The sequence below is a fragment of the Eretmochelys imbricata genome, chromosome 2, assembly GCF_965152235.1.
Source record: "Eretmochelys imbricata isolate rEreImb1 chromosome 2, rEreImb1.hap1, whole genome shotgun sequence".
NCBI lineage: Eukaryota > Metazoa > Chordata > Testudines > Cheloniidae > Eretmochelys > Eretmochelys imbricata.
Genome location: NC_135573.1, coordinates 195,272,896 through 195,291,895, shown reverse-complemented (window position 1 = coordinate 195,291,895; position 19,000 = coordinate 195,272,896). Strand labels below are relative to the sequence as shown.

Genomic DNA, 19,000 nt, shown 5'->3' with positions numbered 1-19,000 from the left:
GCTGCTCACCCGAGGTGTCCCCCTGCCATGCATCGCTGGAACCCCGAGGAGGGTCCCCTCAGAAGTCTGTCACTTGTCGCTGGAACCTTGCAAGGGCCCCTGTCACTGCTGTCACCTGTCGCTGGAACCCTGCCAGGGCCCCGGTAGCTGCCAGCTCCAGAGTCCCACAGCCCCTGGGGCTGAGGCAGAGAATGTCCTGGAGGTCTCTTTAAGTCAGGGATTCCGTAATTTCCATGACCTCCATGACATAAACGAGCCTTAATTATATGTCAGCATGTGGGCAGGCATACTCCCGCTCAAAGGAGGGAGAGTTTTAGTGAGCAGATTGGTTAACAACCATTGCCTTCACTTCTGCTTTCTCTGCCAACATGCCTTCCTTGTGTTCTTTAACAAACATTACTGACATATAGGATTTTTGAAATAATTAGATTGAGTTTATTATTTGTATTCCAGTAGCTCTCATGGTGCACTAGGTGCTGCACAGACATAGAAAGACAGTCCCTGACTCAGATTGTTTAGAACTGAAATTTAGACAAAGGACAGTAAACGGTGGGGTTGGGGAGTGGGGGATAAATGTTAAACAGTAAGGAAATGTGGTTGGTTTTATGTGAATTAAAGTTTTTTATTTCATCTACATGTTAGGTGGTACAGTGAAGTTATAGGGCCTGATTCTCCACTGCCATGCACCCTTGTGTAGTCATCTGCACTTGGTGACAAGTGGGTCTGAAGTGCTGCCAGATCAGAATGGCGCAGAGCAGTGGTATAAATGGCTACATACATTGAAGGGCAACAGAGAATTAAGTCTGCAGTGTGCAGGGTAATGCCCTCCAATATTACAGTCTAATTTTATATTAAATCACTGTTTGAAATAACGTTGAGCAGCCCCACTGCACAGGTTTCAAGATTGGTTGTGTCATGTAAAACTGTCACCACCTCTGAACAGTACAGCTGTAAGTCAGTCTTCAAATAGCTAATTTAGGTCCCAATCCTGCATACTTACCCACATGCTTAAGCATGTGAGTAGTCCCACTGGAGATTGTCTTTACAAGATCAGGCCCTTAATATGTTTAGGCTTTTCAGGGTAGATTTTAGATATCTAATCAATGGAGAATTTGTAATTTGCAAGTAACTCTTGAGATATCTAAGAATTACCTCTAAAGTCCTCCCCTCTGATAAAAGCTATAATCAATATTTTGCCATCTGCATACCATGGTCACAATCCAAGCAATGCCAAAGCTGAAGAAAGCTGAAAATTGTTAGACACGTATAAAATTTATGATATGGGGTTTTCAAACAAAGCCTCAGGTTCTGTTTTTGATTCAGATACCTGATTCTACATTAAATATTTGCATATCTTTTATACTTTGCTTTTTAAACCGTGCCATCATCAGCAAAGGGAACAGCTAGTGTCATAACATCCAGTGAGAATGAACGTAATATATTTCATATTCATTTGAAACCCACAGAAAGGCACTGGATGTATGGAAAAAATTTTAACTCTTGAGTAGTTGGGCTTACCTCTGTAAACATTCAAAGAACAAAAAGGAAAAGTCATTGGTGAAATCCCACAATGAAAAGCCACTACTGGATTTTTTTAGAACCTTAGATTACTCCTTCACAGGGACGCAAGAAGATTGGTGGTTTGTATAGTGCCAAATTCTCTGAGCAACAAAGAACTTGGTCCATATTCCTTATTAAAAATCAAATAATGTAGCTGTGGTTGAAATGGAAGCAAAACTACAATAGAATGGAAAACGTGAACTACAGTTTCCATGCTTGAGCTGTTCCTTTTATACCTGGCTACAGGTTGGCACAGCGAGATACATGGCCCCTGAAGTTCTGGAATCCAGGATGAATTTGGACAACATCGAATCCTTCAAGCAAACGGATGTGTATTCTATGGCTTTGGTCCTGTGGGAAATGACTTCTCGTTGTAATGGTGTTGGAGGTACGTGCGATGGGGTTTTATTATTAAAGGAATGTTTTGGCTCGATATGCTTGAATGACCGTGACAATTTTTATCTCTTTAATTGTTGTAGGAATTATCCAGCAGCCCCTGGGCATTGTATGCCTCTTTAATAGTTTTTCTTCTGAGCTTATTCTATATACGATACAGTCTGAAGCAATAGGTCTGTAAACTGCCCCCCCACCTCCCTGGAGTGTTAACTCTGAAACCTATTTATGACTGATCATTTTAGCAGAAACTTCCCTGGGTAAATCCCTAAGTCCTAATCTTTCTCCCGTACCTTAGATGCGTGCCAAAAGCTCAACTGCACTCCTGACAACTTCTATAATACAGTAACACATTGTAAGTATAAAAAACAAAGGGATATTGAAGATGTAGGGACAGAGTAAAATAAACTGAATGTAACATCAAAATAAATATCACAAAGAATGTCTACTGTGTTATTCCTTTTCAGATGTAGTTCATTAAAACTAAATCTCCATTTCTGATATACCTAAAGCTGCCCCAAAATTTTCAGTATGAAGCTATGTATGGCATAGAAACCAGGAGCCTGGCCACAGAATTCATATGCAATATGCTATGACGTACACAGGGCCTTGGCTTTGTCTCCCCTCTGGTCTAAGTTACAAGTAAAATGTGCTGGTGTCATCATCGTACATAGCATTATGGAACATTTGTGTCCATCCTAAAGCTTCCGCCCAGTTTGGTACATTGACACTTGCACAGAAGGACTGAGTAACAGAGGTGTTGCAGATAACTTTGACAGATATCATGGCAAATATGCATTAGGAAGCAAATTTTGTCACTTCTTCCAAAACTATGGGGTCTCCTTGTCCAGCAGAACCAGAGCAGTAGTATTTCAAGGGACTGCACAGAGAGGGGACAACCTAGCAAGGTGCAGAGTTTCACAATGTGGGGATTCCTGCTCGGCAATGTGCAGATGAATGAATGGGAGGGAGACATGATCAGGCTGCAGATCTGCTGCTTGATGGGTCCTCTTGTCCGTGAAGACTTCTCTACTATTGAGCTGGAACAGTCTCTTCACAGCTGCATCATGGTTGGAGGCAAGGGTGAAAGTAAGTTGAGTGACATACCGGTACTCTGGGGCCAGCTCTGGCCCCTGGAAGAGGCAGAGCCTAGGGCAGAAGGGGCGGGGTTGCGGGGTCAGAGGGAGCCCCAGACCACCCTGTAAGGTTGCCCCCCCCCCACGGGGGTAGCAGCAGCAGCCCGAGGCTCCCCTCTTCTACCACCCTGGCCCTTTAAATAGCTGCCGGAGCCCTGGGGAAGCGGTGGGGCTCCAGTGGCTATTTAAAGGACCGGGGCAGCAGAGGCAGCTGGAGCCCTGGCCCTTTAAATAGCCCCTGGAGCCCCCGCTACCCCCACCGCCGCTACTCCAAGGCTCCGGGGGCTATTTAAAGGGCCCGCAGCTCCCCTGCTTCTACCGCCCCGGTCCTTTAAATAGCCGCCGGAGCCCTGGGGTAGCGGCTGCACGGCTCCAGCAGCTATTTAAAGGGCCCGAGTGGTAGAAGCAGGGGAGCCCCAGGCCCTTTAAATAGCTGCTGGAGCCGTGCAGCCGCTACCCCAGGGCTCCAGCAGTGGGGCTCTGGAGGCAATTTAAAGGGCCTGGGGCTCCAGCAGCTGGGAGACCCAGGCCCTTTAAATTGCCCCCTGGGGAATCTGGGCTGCCCCCTGAGGAAGCTGGACTGCCCCAGTACAGTGCACCGGCTCTTGCCAGTACGCCGTACTGGGGCATACTGGCTTACTTTCACCTCTGGTTGGAGGTCGGAGGAGCATTCCTCCACTCTAGCCTCTCTATGTATCTGCTGAGCAGGCAGTTCTGCAATGTGGCCTGGGCTCTGGGTAATGGATTCGCCCCTGGAACAACTATGTGAGGAAACCTGCAAAGCAAATATGCAATGGCTCAAAGCATTAAAAAAAAAAAATCCAAAAACTATTCCAATACTTCAAGGAAGTATCGCTTGACAAACATTTTGTGGTTCAATAATTTAACCTCAAGCTTGCATTTTTAAAGACAAGCCCATCCTAATTTAACTCTTATGGTGCTGCGCATATATAAATACAGGCCATTTATTGATGCCACTCGCCCTTTTTAATTTGTATTTCATAAACAACAATGATGAATTTTAAAAGCAGAAATACAGGATCTTTGCTCTGTCTCTTGAACACTCTCTGTTTCTTTCATTTAGCAACTCACTGTTGTTTATATATATGGGAGCTGTTTGTTCAGGAATCTTTCATCCTTTTGCTGATGCCTGAGGTCCTTTCCTGTTGATATTTGCTGAGTACAGTGGAGTGGTGTTTGTGGTGAAAGCAAGCCTCACTGAAGCTCTGCTCACAAGGCAGCTGCTTAAAAGAGGATATGAGTATAGTTTCATAAGGAAGAAAAATGATCAGCTTGTCAGCTAGAAGAGAGTGACCCATTATAACCTTTAGAATAAGCACATAAGCTTTTCCTTTTCCTAACATTTCTTATCTGGCCCAACATCCCTGCTCTTTCTTGATGGATCTTAACCCCACTTCCTGGTTTTCTTTTTTTCATCCTACCCCTCAATCACTGCTTGTCTCCAAAAACAGACTTCTTGAACTTGTTTATTTCCTGATTTCAGTCATTTTCCCAGGAAGTGTAATTCTACAACATGATGGTATGACATAAAGATTTTACTGTTCTCGATCTGGAGTGACCTTTTAGTCACAAGGGATAGAGCCAAGCCTTAAGCTTCTATCCTAATAATTGAAGTATAACTCCCAGAACTTGGGCCCAAAGGGATTTAAACACTGGGACACAGAGTGTTGCAAGCCCTTTCAGGCAACTAGAAAACTGGCACCACACTGCGATCCACAAAGCCTGAGTTAGGTGCCTAGGGTCCCTATCCACCACATGGGGAGAGAGAGGTGCCTAAGAATGGGATCCACAACAACCAGTGCACGGTAGGTGGGGAGACACCTAAGCTAGCCAGTAGGAGATGCCAAAGAGATGGGGAATAGCTCTCTTGGAGTCAGATGGCTTAAGCACCTAAATTGTTTCTTGTAACAAGGAGTTAGGAGCCTGCCTCATGCCACAGGTGGCAGCAGCAGCTGCTGGTGGTGCCGCCAACCTTATTACTTCTAATCAAGTGGCTAGAGTGTTTGCCTAGGATGTGGGAGACCCAGGTTCAATTCCCTGCTCCGCCTAAAGGGGAGAAAGCATTTGAACAGAGCAGGGTCTCCTGCCTCTCGGGAGAATGCTCTAACAACTAGGCTATGGCATAGCCTGCAGAGGACCTCCCTCAGTCTCTCCTGTTGAAGCTGTTCCACTGTGGATAAAGAATGAAAGACTCATTGGAGCAGGGGGACTGGACCCAGGATCTCCCACTTCCTAGGCCCAGGACCTAACCACTGAACTGTAGAGTCATTCTTGCTTTTCCTCTCTGGCCCAATGACTTTAATGACCAGCCACCATGGGTCCCAGCAAAGACATCTGGCCCCAGGGAGGGACAGAAGCACAAACGCCAGTTGCTGAGATGGGGTGAGGGGACTGGACAGGTCACCTGCACCTAGGCAGGAGGTTGTCCGCACACACTGCACCAGCCGCCAAGGGGGCTGGGACATGGGGCACTGGACACCAGCCACTGAGGAACTGCCCTAGGACTGGCAGTAGAACCTATGTGGATACCCCTTCCCAGCCTGGAGCTGGCTCCCCCCCCCCACTCGCTCCCCCTCCTATCCCTCTGCGCCCCGGGTCCCTCTTCACAGAGAGCAGTAGCATAGTCGTGGGTTTTCTCATGTGTCTCTAAAAGATCATCTCTTGCCTCAGACACCCTGGCACCCAACTGGCAGATTACCTGACAGCGTTCATGATTATCTTTCCCCCATCTCTCTCGCTGATACCTTCTGCCACCATCACAAGTAGTTCCTTTCCTACCAGCACAACTTCTTTGGTGCATGAGGAATGCATTCTTTCTCATATATGGGATACACAATCCAACAAGAGAGGAAGTACCCCTAATTTTGACCTTGGTAGGTTGATGTGACTGATGCTGGTGAATATAGTTGGGATGTCCAGGGGAGCCCTTGGAATTTAGAGATCCAAAATAGTTCTCTCTCTCCCTCTCTCTCCGGAAAAGACATGATTACAGTTTCAGTATTCCTGTCCCTATGGAAAGTGTATGAGAGTTTCAAAAGCAGGAGGAATCGGTGTAAGGTCCCGACAGTTATGCTAACGACTTTCTGGGGAAGCAGGTGGGCCTAATAGTTATTGTACCTTGACCCAGTTGAATGGCAGTTGCTTTATCAAAGGGAACTCTGTATTTCTCTGGAGAATGTTTTTGTGGGTGTGGAGGATTGTGTAGTGTGGGAGGTGCTGTATGGCAGGGCCTTTCACTGCAGAAGTTTTGTCACACACAGTCTCTTTAGGATGTGAATCCCTTCTAGGCAGCCTTTGTTTGTTTTTTAAAAACGCAGCAGTTGCATCTGTACTGGGAAGCTGCAGCAGCATCTCACTGTAAAGAGTGGTGCAGGTGGGTCTCAGCTTTGTGCAAAGGCCCTGCTGTTCAGTGTTGTTGTTTTGTTGTGCTAAATCTGGAGAAGCACAAGGGGGAGAAGGGGAAGGCAGAGATGTAGATAACGTTTGTCTGATTTTTCACTGGCATATAACTTAGAGGGCATATTTAGAAACCCAGCAACACTGCTTTTGGAAGAACCAACTACCCCACTCCACCGATATGGTATTTGGTATTTCAATCAGCCCAACAGCTGGGCACCAGATGCTGCATGTTGCAAAAAATATAATTTTCCTCCCAAAGTCTTGCCTTTGGCGCGAGAACAGCAAGTGCAGTTTCTCTGCCAGCCTTATAGAAAGAAATTGAAAGCATCTGTGTTTAGGAATGGAGCTGCCACTGGTCGGGGCGGGGGGAGGGCTCAGGTGCAACTCTTCTCAAATACAATATGAGGAAGTGGGGAGGAGAGAGAGACACCCCGGCGCATGGCTGACATTGCTTGGGGTACTCAAGAAATATTACATTGCCTGGGGAGGAGGTTGGCTCCGGAGCAGCACCACAACTTTGGTTGAAACAGAGGGATTTTGGGACCGAGGGATTTGGAATGTGGGAGAAGGCTGCAGGTTGGGGTTGGGGTGTGGCAGGGGGTACGGGCTCTAGGCTGGAGGTGCAGGCTCTGGACTGGGGCCAGGGATGAGGGGTTTGGGGTGCAGGAGGTGGGTCCTGGCTGGGGGGTTTGGGCTGAGGGATTTGGCGTGCAGGAGGGGGCGGCGGGTTGAGGCAGGGGGTTGGGGTGCAGGAGGGGGTGAGGGCTTCGGGGTGGGGCTGATGAGGCGGGGTTTGGAGTGCAGGAGGGGGCTCTGGCTTTGGGGGTGTTGGTTCAGGGCTGGGGTAGAGGGTTGGGGTGTGGGCTTACCACGGGTGGCTCATGGTCAGCGATGCAGCAGGGCTAAGATATAAATGTATACATCTGGGAACAAAGCATGCAGGCCATGCTTACAGGATGGGCACTCTATTCTGAGAAGCAGTGATTCTGAAAAAAATCTGCAGGTCAGATTGGATTATCATGAGCTCCCAGTGTTGTGGCCAAAAGTGCTAATGCAATCCTCTGTATTTGGCACTGGTATGATCACTGCTGGAATATTGTGTCCAGTTCTGGTGCCTACAATTCTAGATGGATGTTGATAAATTGGAGAGGGCTCAGAGAAGAGTCACAAGACTTTTAGAAAACTTTCCTTATAGGGATAGACTCAAGGAGCTCAAGCTGTTTAGCTTAACAAAGAGAAGCGTGTTCTTATAATGTTGGTTATGAGAACAGGCATCTTACCTAAATTTCCCCCTTTAAAAAAAAAAAAAAAGTCTATTCAACCTTTTGGTTTGGGTAAACTAGAGAAGTAATATCAGTCTGGGGAAATATTAGAAGAATGTAGATCAGCTTTTTCCTTCACCAGGCTAGCCAGCATTTGTGAGAAGGCAGTGTTGTCTAGTGGATAGAGCACTGAAATCTGACTCAGAAGATCTGGGTTCTATTCCCAGCTCTACCTGGCCAGCTGGATGACTCTGACTCGCTGTGCCTCGGTTTCCACAGCTGGAAAATGGGGGTAATGATGCTTACCTCCTTTCTAAAGTGCTTTGAGATCGACTGATGAAGAGTGTTTTGTAAGAGCTGGGCATTTTTATTTAAGTGTTAAAGAAAAAACGCAGTGATTAATAGCAGAACACTGGAATGACAGTTAAATAAACAGGGCCCATTTATCCCACTGTGCAGTGGGGAGGGTCCCTACACCCAATCTCACCCAGTATTCCCAGTGGGCCTCATCCCAAACCCACTGAGTCTTTCATTAACGCCAATGGACTTTCTGATAGGGCAAAGTGGGAGGGAATCCACCTCCTCCACTGCATTATCTTCCATGCCCCAGACTCCTGAGATCTGCACAGAGGGGCAGACAACGAGCAGGGTGATGGACATATACATATTCAAACAAGCTTTTAGGAATACCTGACACTGTTTCACTATGAGAGAGACAAGGTGGGAGACGTAATATCTTTTATTGGACCAACTTCTGTTGGTGGAAGGGACAAGCTTTTACAGATTCATAGAGTGGAAGGCCAGAAGGGACCATTGTGATCATGTAGTCTGACGACCTCTAAAATACAGGGCATAGAACTTCCCCAAAATAATGCCTAGAGCAGATCTTTTAGAAAAACATCCTGTCTTGATTTAAACATGGAGAATCCACCACGACCACTGGTAAATTATTCCAAAGGTTCATTATTATAGGTTTTCATCTTATTTCTAGTCTGAATTTGTCTAGCTTCAATTTCCAGCCATTCAATTGAATTATATCTTTCTCTCCTAGATTGAAGAGCCCATTATTAAATTTTTGTACCCCATGTTGTTACTTGGGGGGAGGGATAGCTCAGTGGTTTGAGCGTGGGCCTGCTAAACCCAGGGTTGTGAGTTCAATCCTTGAGGGGGCCATTTAGGGATCTGGGACAAAAACGGGAGAGTGGTCCTGCTTTGAGCAGGGGGTTGGACTAGATGACCTCCTGAGATCCCTTCCAACCCTGATGTTCTATGATTCTATACGTATAGACTGAAATCAGATTTTGTAATCCATTTAATGTCTGCCATGTTAATTTTATATTGCTCTAGTTTTTAATCAAAATGTCATAGAATCATAGAATCATAGAATATCAGGGTTGGAAGGGACCCCTGAAGGTCATCTAGTCCAACCCCCTGCTCGAAGCAGGACCAATTCCCAGTTAAATCATCCCAGCCAGGGCTTTGTCAAGCCTGACCTTAAAAACTTCCAAGGAAGGAGATTCCACCACCTCCCTAGGCAACGCATTCCAGTGTTTCACCACCCTCTTAGTGAAAAAGTTTTTCCTAATATCCAATCTAAACCTCCCCCACTGCAACTTGAGGCCATTACTCCTCGTTCTGTCATCTGCTACCATTGAGAACAGTCTAGAGCCATCCTCTTTGGAACCCCCTTTCAGGTAGTTGAAAGCAGCTATCAAATCCCCCCTCATTCTTCTCTTCTGCAGGCTAAACAATCCCAGCTCCCTCAGCCTCTCCTCATAAGTCATGTGTTCTAGACCCCTAATCATTTTTGTTGCCCTTCGCTGGACTCTCTCCAATTTATCCACATCCTTCTTGTAGTGTGGGGCCCAAAACTGGACACAGTACTCCAGATGAGGCCTCACCAATGTCGAATAGAGGGGGACGATCACGTTCCTCGATCTGCTCGCTATGCCCCTACGTATACATCCCAAAATGCCATTGGCCTTCTTGGCAACAAGGGCACACTGCTGACTCATATCCAGCTTCTCGTCCACTGTCACCCCTAGGTCCTTTTCCGCAGAACTGCTGCCTAGCCATTCGGTCCCTAGTCTGTAGCGGTGCATTGGATTCTTCCGTCCTAAGTGCAGGACCCTGCACTTATCCTTATTGAACCTCATCAGATTTCTTTTGGCCCAATCCTCCAATTTGTCTAGGTCCTTCTGTATCCTATGCCTCCCCTCCAGCGTATCTACCACTCCTCCCAGTTTAGTATCGTCCGCAAATTTGCTGAGAGTGCAATCCACACCATCCTCCAGATCATTTATGAAGATATTGAACAAAACCGGCCCCAGGACCGACCCCTGGGGCACTCCACTTGACACCGGCTGCCAACTAGACATGGAGCCATTGATCACTACCCGTTGAGCCCGACAATCTAGCCAGCTTTCTACCCACCCTATAGTGCATTCATCCAGCCCATACTTCCTTAACTTGCTGACAAGAATACTGTGGGAGACCGTGTCATGCGGAAGCAAGTCAAACACTGTACAGAAGTCTAGGTATATTACATTATCCAAACTTATTATCGCATCAAAAAAAGATATCAAGTTAGTCTGACAGTATCTATTTTCCATAAACCCAGGTTGATTTGCATTACTCTCCTTTAATTCTTTATTATAGTTCCTTTGCTTAATAAATAAGTTAGCTTTAAATGCAAAACATATTTTGATAGTCTATAAGAAACGTTTTTCTTGTGTATCCAGCACATTTAAGGTAGTTTTATTTTAACAAAGTTAAAATGTTTTTGTATATTTAATTGAATTTGAATTTTCATTCACATAGAGCTTGACTTGAATCATAAGTAAAAGATTCTCGATCACCTCCTGCACCATTCGCTATCTTCTAACATAATAAAAATTAAGAGTATCCAGCATTGAACCATGAGCCTCCACGTCTGTGTAGCTCAAAAGCTTGTCCCTTCCACCAACAGAAGTTGGTCCAATAAAAGATATTATCTCACCCACCTTGTTTCTCTTATATCTTGGGACCAACATGGCTACAGCAACACTGCAAACAACTGTCTCACTATGTCCCCCATAACAGTGGATGGTGCTGGTGTCTCTTAATGAGGCTGCCTTTTTATTGATACTTTCCAGCAGGAAATGGTTTCATCCTCCTACTCTCCCTCCCTCCCCCGCCGGCCTTCGTCTGTTCTATCCTCCTATTATGTCCTGACTGACTAGGACTGTAAGCGCCTTGGGAAAGGGACCGTCTTCTGTGTTGTTTGTACATATTGCAATAGGGCCGTGATCCTTTGACCAGGGTGCATAGGCACTGCCATTGTCAAATGATAAATAGTAGTAACATATAGATCAGGAGTCAGGGAACACCAATCCTATTAGAATTCATGACAAAACAGAACACTTTCCAAGGTATTGCATGGTTCTGATATTGATTTTAATTAGATTTGCTCATTAATTTTGGAAATTGAATGTCTCTGCTTTTTCATTGTGCAGGCATTGCATTGTACTCATGGGCATCAGACTGTCAAGATGGCAGTTTCCATTTGGTTTTAAGGGCTACATTCTGCTAGCCATACTCCTGTTGAGCAGTCTTACTCTGCTGGTGGAACTATCTGTGGAACAAGGTACTAATCAGCAGGAGCAAGACTGGAAGACTCTGGCCCTTAATTGAATGCTTATTTAATTATATTCAAGACTTAAAGACAGTGACAAACTCCTAAGAATTTAGGAACTGCCATGCTGGATCAGACGTATGGTCCAGTTGATCTAGTATTCAAACAGTGGACAGTACCAGACACTTCAGAGAAAGGTGTAAGAACCCCACCCCACCATAAGCATATGTGGGATAACCTGCCCCCACATTAGATCTCATCTTGATCTCCAGTATTTAGAGATTGGCTTAAGCTCTGAAGCATGAGCTTTAATATTCCTTCCATAAATTGTCATTATCAGCGTTGTAACCCTGGATATTTTTGGTATCCATATAAATATCAAATTCCTCTCTGAATCTTGTTAAATTCCTGGCCTCCACAACAGCCTGTGATAATGAGTTCCACAGACTACTTATGTATTGTATAAAAAAGTATTTCCTTTATCCGGTGAATTTGCCACCCTTCAGCTTCATTGAATGTCTCCTTATTCTTCTGTTCTCCCTGTCTCATAACACAAGTTCATGTTCTACCTTCTCTATTGTACCATTCATTATATGAAGCACTTTTTATCATGTCCCCTCTTATTCGTCTCCTTTCTAACGTAAACGTTTCCAATGGTTCAATCTCTCTTCATACAAGAATTTCCCCAGGCCCTGGATCATTCTTGTCGTCTTTCTCTGAACAATTTTAAATTTTGAAATAGCCTGCAAGATGTGCTGCACGGTATTCCGGCTGCGGCAGTACCATTGATTTATCCTACAGCATTATTATAATGCCCTTATTCTTCATCCCATTCCTTCTTGTGCATCTTCTAGGTATCTAAATGCAGTCACTAGAATATCTTGTCAATTACATTTCAGTTTTTCTAATATAGGTCACATTTTGAAAGTGCCCTCAATTAACTCCTGGAATGAAACAATAGGCAATAGAACAGGCCAACCTCATAAATCTTTATCCAGTACCAGTTTGTTATTAGGCATGTCCCTGGGAGTAAATTCTCCATCTGTTTCTAAAGAATTCACAGCGTTTTTTACATTGTGTCAGCATTTACTGTAATATTGCCACTCCCAGAGATTTCTTGAATTTTCTCCAAAGGTCCCATAGGGCTTAGTCCTTCACACACACACACAAAAATATGGAACGCACAAACAAAAACTAGAGTGGAAGGACTCTGACCAACTACATAGTTCCAATAGAGCAGAATCTATCTCCCCCGCTCCCTTTTTAAATTAATATTTTGGAGAGGGAAAAAAAAGTACACTACTTTCTCCCAGTGATCATTTCTCTGTAGTGACCAGGGAAGCCTGTACTCCACCTGTCAGCACTGCTTCTTGCCTTAATAAGCTGCACCTCTGAATTTCTCAAGCAACTGTTATCCTTTAGAGACCAGTCACATTCATAGGTAAACCCTAGACAGATTTCAGTTGGATGTCCACCCTCAAAGTGTTTTCCCTAGATTTGCAAACTAGGTCAGCCCAAAGGGGCCAGTCCTGCAGCTTCTGCTCAGGCAAAGCTCTTCCCTGAATGTGGACTCCTGGATCAGACTCCCAAATTGTTGAGAGTCACTATGATGTGGTGATTGCTGTTAATGTGAGTAATTATTGGGGCATAATGCAAATGAGGATAGAATGAGCCTGCCAGGAAAAAGAAAAAAAATAGACTTACATTTTAGAAAAAGCCACAGGTGTGGCTTTATTTGAAGCTGGTCAGCTGGTACACCATGGGCTGTGGCAGTTAAACAGTTGATCCTACTTCTGTAAAGGGCTCTTGACACCAATATAACAGGCAAACCCATCTGAGTCTCTTTGTGTTTACTTATTCCCTTGGCAGAAGTGAAAGACTACGAGCCCCCATTTGGTTCTAAAGTACGAGAGCACCCTTGTGTAGAAAGCATGAAGGACAATGTCTTGCGAGATAGAGGGCGTCCAGAGATCCCTAGCTCCTGGCTCAACCATCAGGTAAGAACATGCCATGCAAGAGACTGTGGCATTCAGCCACTGCCCTGAGTAGGGATGATTCAGTCCAGACACAGTCCCTCATCCAGTGCCCTGGTGTCCAGAGGGCTGAACAGGCTGCACCAGCTGTTAAGAAAAGGGTGAGAGTTTCTTAATTGGCTGGCGGTGCTGGTGCCGCTGCCCTTGCCCATCCACATCACACACCCCATTGCTCAGCACTGGCTTTCCTCTTCCAACCCCACCCCATTAGTGCAGGGCAGTGAAGTTCTACTGCACCCGTGGCCTCAGGAGACACAGTCTCTACCCTAAATGATCCACATTAACTAGAAACCACACCCAAATCAATCAGCCAAATCTCAGTGGAATATATTGCCCCATAAAGCACTCCCAGTTCAGGCTCCGATGGGTCAAAGGGGAGAAAATTCCATATGAGGCTCCCTTCAGCTGAGAAATAACTGCTGTCAGACTCCGAATTTTTCTCTAGGGACCATCAGCAAGAGCACGCCAGCTGATCTGATGGGTTAAGGCAACAGAGGAAGGACAGTCTCTCAGCTCGTTCAGGGCTTTGCAATGGAAGCATTAACAATCCTCTTCAGTTGTGAGCTCTGAACCTCTCTGTTGGCCTTAACCGGTCCTGAAGAACATGGTTAGTCTCACTTATGGTTAGTCACAGCCCTCTCATCTCAGTCAAAACCTCAGTAAGGACTTGCCACAGTCTGGACTACAGGGGTGTGAATTGTGGAGCGCTCTGACTGCCTTGTATAGACCCTGCTGGCTCAGACTCAGAAGTGCCTCGTGTGTGTTAACATGGGCCTGTTTGAAACCAGACTATGTCAATGCAAACTAGGTACCCTGTAGTTTGAGCCAGTGGAATCTACACCTGCAGTCAGAGTGCGCTGTATAGTTCACACCCTGGGAGACGGGACTGTGGCACTGTACAGACAAGTCCGGAGTGAAACTGTCTGAAAACCAGGCAAGGCTGTATATTTCTCAATGCCTGCTCTGGCTGGTACCACAAAAGCAGACAACCCAGTCCTGAGCCTGTCGATCACATCAGTGAAATAAACTGACAGCTGCTCACAGAAGAACACAGTCGCCAGTCACTAACGAAGTAGGGCCAAATAAACGAGGGCAGGAACCAGCCTGATTGTCTCAGAGAAACAGGAGCAGGGAAACACTCCAGTTCTGCTGCCAGCACTAGAGCTGCAGATGCCCCATGAGCCTTAGAGCAATTGCTAGAGAACCCTCAGGACACTTTGCCCCTTGTCCAGCAACAGGCGAGTGCTTCTCACTAGTTGCTGCCCTGTGGAATCAGGTGGCAGGATAGTTGCTGCTCCCTCACGACACCATTATGGAGAGATTGCGGCCCGCAGTGCTTATCCAACAGGCCCCCTAGAACCGCAGACGGGGAAGAGCATGGTCTCTGTACTTGCAGGGGCTCTGCACAATCTGGCCATAAGTGAGGTTTAATCAAAAGGATAATTTAGGGAAATTGACAGCACTGGATTTGATCTCACTGGTAAGGAGCTTTACTAAAAGGAGTTTTGGTTCCCACCCTATAAATCCTCTCAACATTTCATGCGGTGCCACCTAAAATTCAGCAGGGCATTGACTTGAGTGGAGCTATCACAGTTTATCCCAGGTGGGGATCTACCCCCAGAATTCTTTAGTACTAATTTTGAAATCAGTAGAAGCTGCTCTTACTGTAATGGCTCCTTCATACTCATTTTCTTCATCTGCAGTTGTGTTTTGGTAATGAACCCATTATTCATAGTGATAACATTCTGGAATAGATTTACATATTGCAATGTTTTCCCCCTTAATGGGACTCATTGCACTATTGATTCCAAGTTAATGTTTAATATTTAATTTAATTTACTGATTGTGATTTCAATGCCAGCAGAAAATGAATGTTATTTGTATACAGACAGTAACGTTCTGCTAGTAACATTGACATCAGGCAACATCACCAATTAGGGAAATTATATAATTAATGTGGTATTGTGAAGTGTTATTTTTTCAATAAAAATGTTAATATAAATCCTGCTTAATGATCTTCAGTGTCAGAAAGCAAAGCACACAATTTCCTGGCAAATATCTCGTTTATACAGATATTGCTAAGACACAGCTGGTTTTATTTCCAGTAAACATGTGCAACAGCGTTGCAGTTACACCCAAATACCTGTGAGTAATGTGTGTCTGCAAGATCAGGGCTTTTGTTTCTACATGGAGCCAAGAAACCACAAGGACCTGAACTGGGGTCTGATACTTAAGTTTTGCTCCAGATTTCCCACTACCCTCTTCATGATCAGCTGACCAGTAATAGTGAGGTTATCATGTACCATAGCACACTTCTGAAACACACTGCTGGACTCTGCAGTAGTGGTCCACTGTATTTTATTCTACAGTAATGGTCCAAAACCTGTAGTAACTCTGCTGTAAACAGTGCCGTATTTTTATATAGAGTTCTCCCTACACTTCACATCAGATGATTATGAGACCAATTCTGTAAACACTTACGTACGCCAGTAACTTTGCTCACCTAAGAAGTTGCACAGAATTACTCACACACAAGTGTTTGTATTGCCTGAGACCTAACTGTCCTGTAAAGGAATTCATTGCTGGTGTTTCTGTGCCCGTTGCAGGGTATCCAGATGGTGTGTGAGACTCTTATTGAGTGTTGGGATCACGACCCTGAAGCCCGACTCACTGCGCAGTGCGTGGCTGAGCGTTTCAATGAGCTTGAGCACCAGGACAGACTCTCAGGAAGAAGTTGTTCAGAGGAGAAAATCCCAGAAGACTGCTCTGTGACCACCACCAAGTAGCAACAGCTCAGGCTTGTGTAAAGGAGGGAGGTTGCTCCTGAACTCATGCAGCTTGGAAAAAGAAGAGGTCCTGATCAATGCCTGGACTTGCTTCTTGTAGTACTGAGGATCTTGCCACTCCTTTTAAGTGGGGTCTCCAGAGAGGGACAAGAATTTGTGGGAACCAAAAATAGGGAGTTGGTGTCATACCGTGGCTGCCTTAGATCTTGTCATGGCTAAGCTGTGTTAGCACTTCCTCAGGAAACAAGATTTGACAATAGCCAATAATATTTGCACTTTATTAATGCCTGTATATAACTACAGAAGAGCTATTCTTATATATACAGCCATACTCTGGAGAGAGTAAAATGTGCTTCCAGGAAACTACTAGCACCTAAGAGAACCCTGCCCATTAAGGAAACAAAGGGAGAGGTCTCTCATGATACCAGCAACAACGTGCTAGGCACCTCACCAAATGCATAGGAACAATAGGCAATAGAAAGGAGGCTTTCAAATCACATACTTATACATATCTTGCTGCTCTGTATTTTAGAGAGCTTGTTCACAGCAGATAGATTTGGCCTCAGAATCTGTTTCAGTTATGCAGTAACTATGCAATCATTTCTGCAGCTGGTTTCAAAAGGTTTTGTATGTATTGTTCAGTGGGTCACCAGTGCACTCAGATGCTTAACTATGTTCCTCAAAATATTCCAAAAAATAGGGGTTGTGTTTTTGACTCTTAACATGTGTCTCCATACAAAGGTCAGTCTCCCTTATATGTTTATTACTTTGAATTTACACTTCATGCTAGCAGGCTGCAAAATATCAGAGGAACACATTTCCTTCCCTCTACCCTATGAAATCAGGCAAGGCTGATAATACTCCAGATGTTTTGCATTTGCTGTACATGCTGATGAAAGGCAGGACTTTGTTTTTATATCAATACATGAAGAGTAAAAAAAACTTTTTATACACAGCCTGTCTAATTTCTTGACACACAAGAAAAGCTATAGGGAGGTCAGACCATCTAGCCCAGTATCCTGTCTTCCTGCAGTGGCCAATGCCAGTGCCCCAGAGGGAATGAACAGAACAGGTAATCATCAAGTGATCCATCCCCTCTTGCCTATTCCCAGCTTCTGGCAAACAGAGGCTTAGGACAACATCACTGTCCATCCTGGCTAATAGCCATTGATGGACTTACCCAGTTCTTTTTTCAGTTTTTCTTTGTTCAGACTCTGTTTCATGCCTTATTTGCAAAAGCTAGGAAAGAACGTCGGTGTCCTCCATTTCTGAATTCCCATGCAGATCGAACACTCTAACATAAGATTGTCATGTACTGCACCTACCCCGTAGTTAGAGCTGCTCCCAGCTATTCAGTATGACTAGCAAAATGTGCATTCCAAAATTCACCCATCAGACATTGCTTACATTCTTTTAGCCTTCCACTAGGGTTAGATTTGAAGTTGGCCTCATATTGGACTTTAAAGTAAAGCTTTCAGTATTTCCTAAGGCTTCTGTCTTCTGTGATCTGTGCTCTTCTCACAGAGGAATAAAATGTGCCATTGAAATTAACAAAACAATTTTCCATTAATAAATATATAGAGAAAGAGGTGTGTCCTGTGCAATTATAAAAGCCTTTGTCAGACCGACATTGATATTTTTCTAGGAGACTGTGCTATAAATCAATAGGAAACATGTTTATTCACATAGAAGTTAAGATTTATGGTGAAAATATTTTATTTAAAATGTTTTTGTATCTGCTTTTATAATAAACTACATAGAGATATTTAAAGAGTGGTGCAGAAAGTCAACAACTAAAACTGAATTCAGAAAATACTATGCCGGATTTTATAGGGGGACTATTTTAGCTGAATGGTGGCGCTACGGCTCAAAGGAATACAGCTTAGCTGCTTTGTGCTGCAAACATCAATACTGTTGTTACTATAAATGCCGTATGGTGCATTGATGTGTCCTCTAGGCAGAGCTATGGCCCATTGACCTCTAGTGGTGGCTGTGGAGAATGCATTCCCGTAACTGCCTGGAGAGGAAAAGCGAACCATTTTCACAAACTGGATAGTAGCATAAGATTGTAGCATGGCCTGTTTTTCCTCACTCCAGGGTAGAGGCCAAGGAACAGCATCCAGTAGTCCCTGACACTACTGACATTTTTACTACTACATGTAAAGGGAAATTTTTATTCTGCTAAGGAGTATGTCACCTGTCCATCATGTATGAAATAGGAACGTGGATATATACTCTGCCTTAGCAAATGTTTCATGCACCTATTTTCATTTTACGCCGTGTTTGTTTTGTATAAATCAAATGTTTATTAGAGCAAATAAAACAACTAGAGACTTTTTTTTCCATTGGGATTTTCTTATCCAGACAAATTTTCCAGAATGAGGAAGGGACCTTGCTAGGGAAACGTGTTTCCTCAGAGAAACCAAGCCTCACGCTGCTGCTATCGTTCATAGTCCTCCCCTTCGCTCCAGGTGCCTGCGGGTGAAGTTCAGAGCACAGCTGCTTTGCTGGCCGCATGGCTACTCCCAGCCTCTCCAGGCCACAGTCATAGCCTCTGGTGGGGGGAATAGCCTATGGAAATTTAAACCTGCCCCCGAACTGCTAACCTTGGCCCACATCAATAGCATAGCCACACCTGCTGCCAGCGTGGGTAGGATTAGCCCAGTTTCAAACTGATGGCTGAATCCCAGGCAAGGCCTTACTTAGAACAGCCACGTTTTGGTCTGATAGTGCAGTAACCCAGCAAGACACTTGCCTGAGCACCAGGTTAGAGGAAGGCCAGATTAGTTGGGCTGTG

General features: G+C 44.9%; 1 protein-coding gene across 3 annotated transcripts in view; it reads left to right on the top strand.

Moving 5' to 3' along the window:
* TGFBR2 (transforming growth factor beta receptor 2) overlaps window positions 1–18,530 on the top strand; it is a 79,587-nt gene extending 61,057 nt beyond the window's left edge. For all 3 annotated transcript variants that reach the window (XM_077811241.1, XM_077811240.1, XM_077811239.1), the window contains 3 exons: window positions 1,807–1,948; window positions 13,254–13,381; window positions 16,024–18,530. In XM_077811241.1, coding sequence (XP_077667367.1) covers window positions 1,807–1,948; window positions 13,254–13,381; window positions 16,024–16,203 — 450 coding nt within the window. In that variant the 3' untranslated portion in view covers window positions 16,204–18,530. The remainder of the gene's footprint in view (window positions 1–1,806; window positions 1,949–13,253; window positions 13,382–16,023) is intronic.
* Window positions 18,531–19,000: the final 470 nt, after the last annotated feature.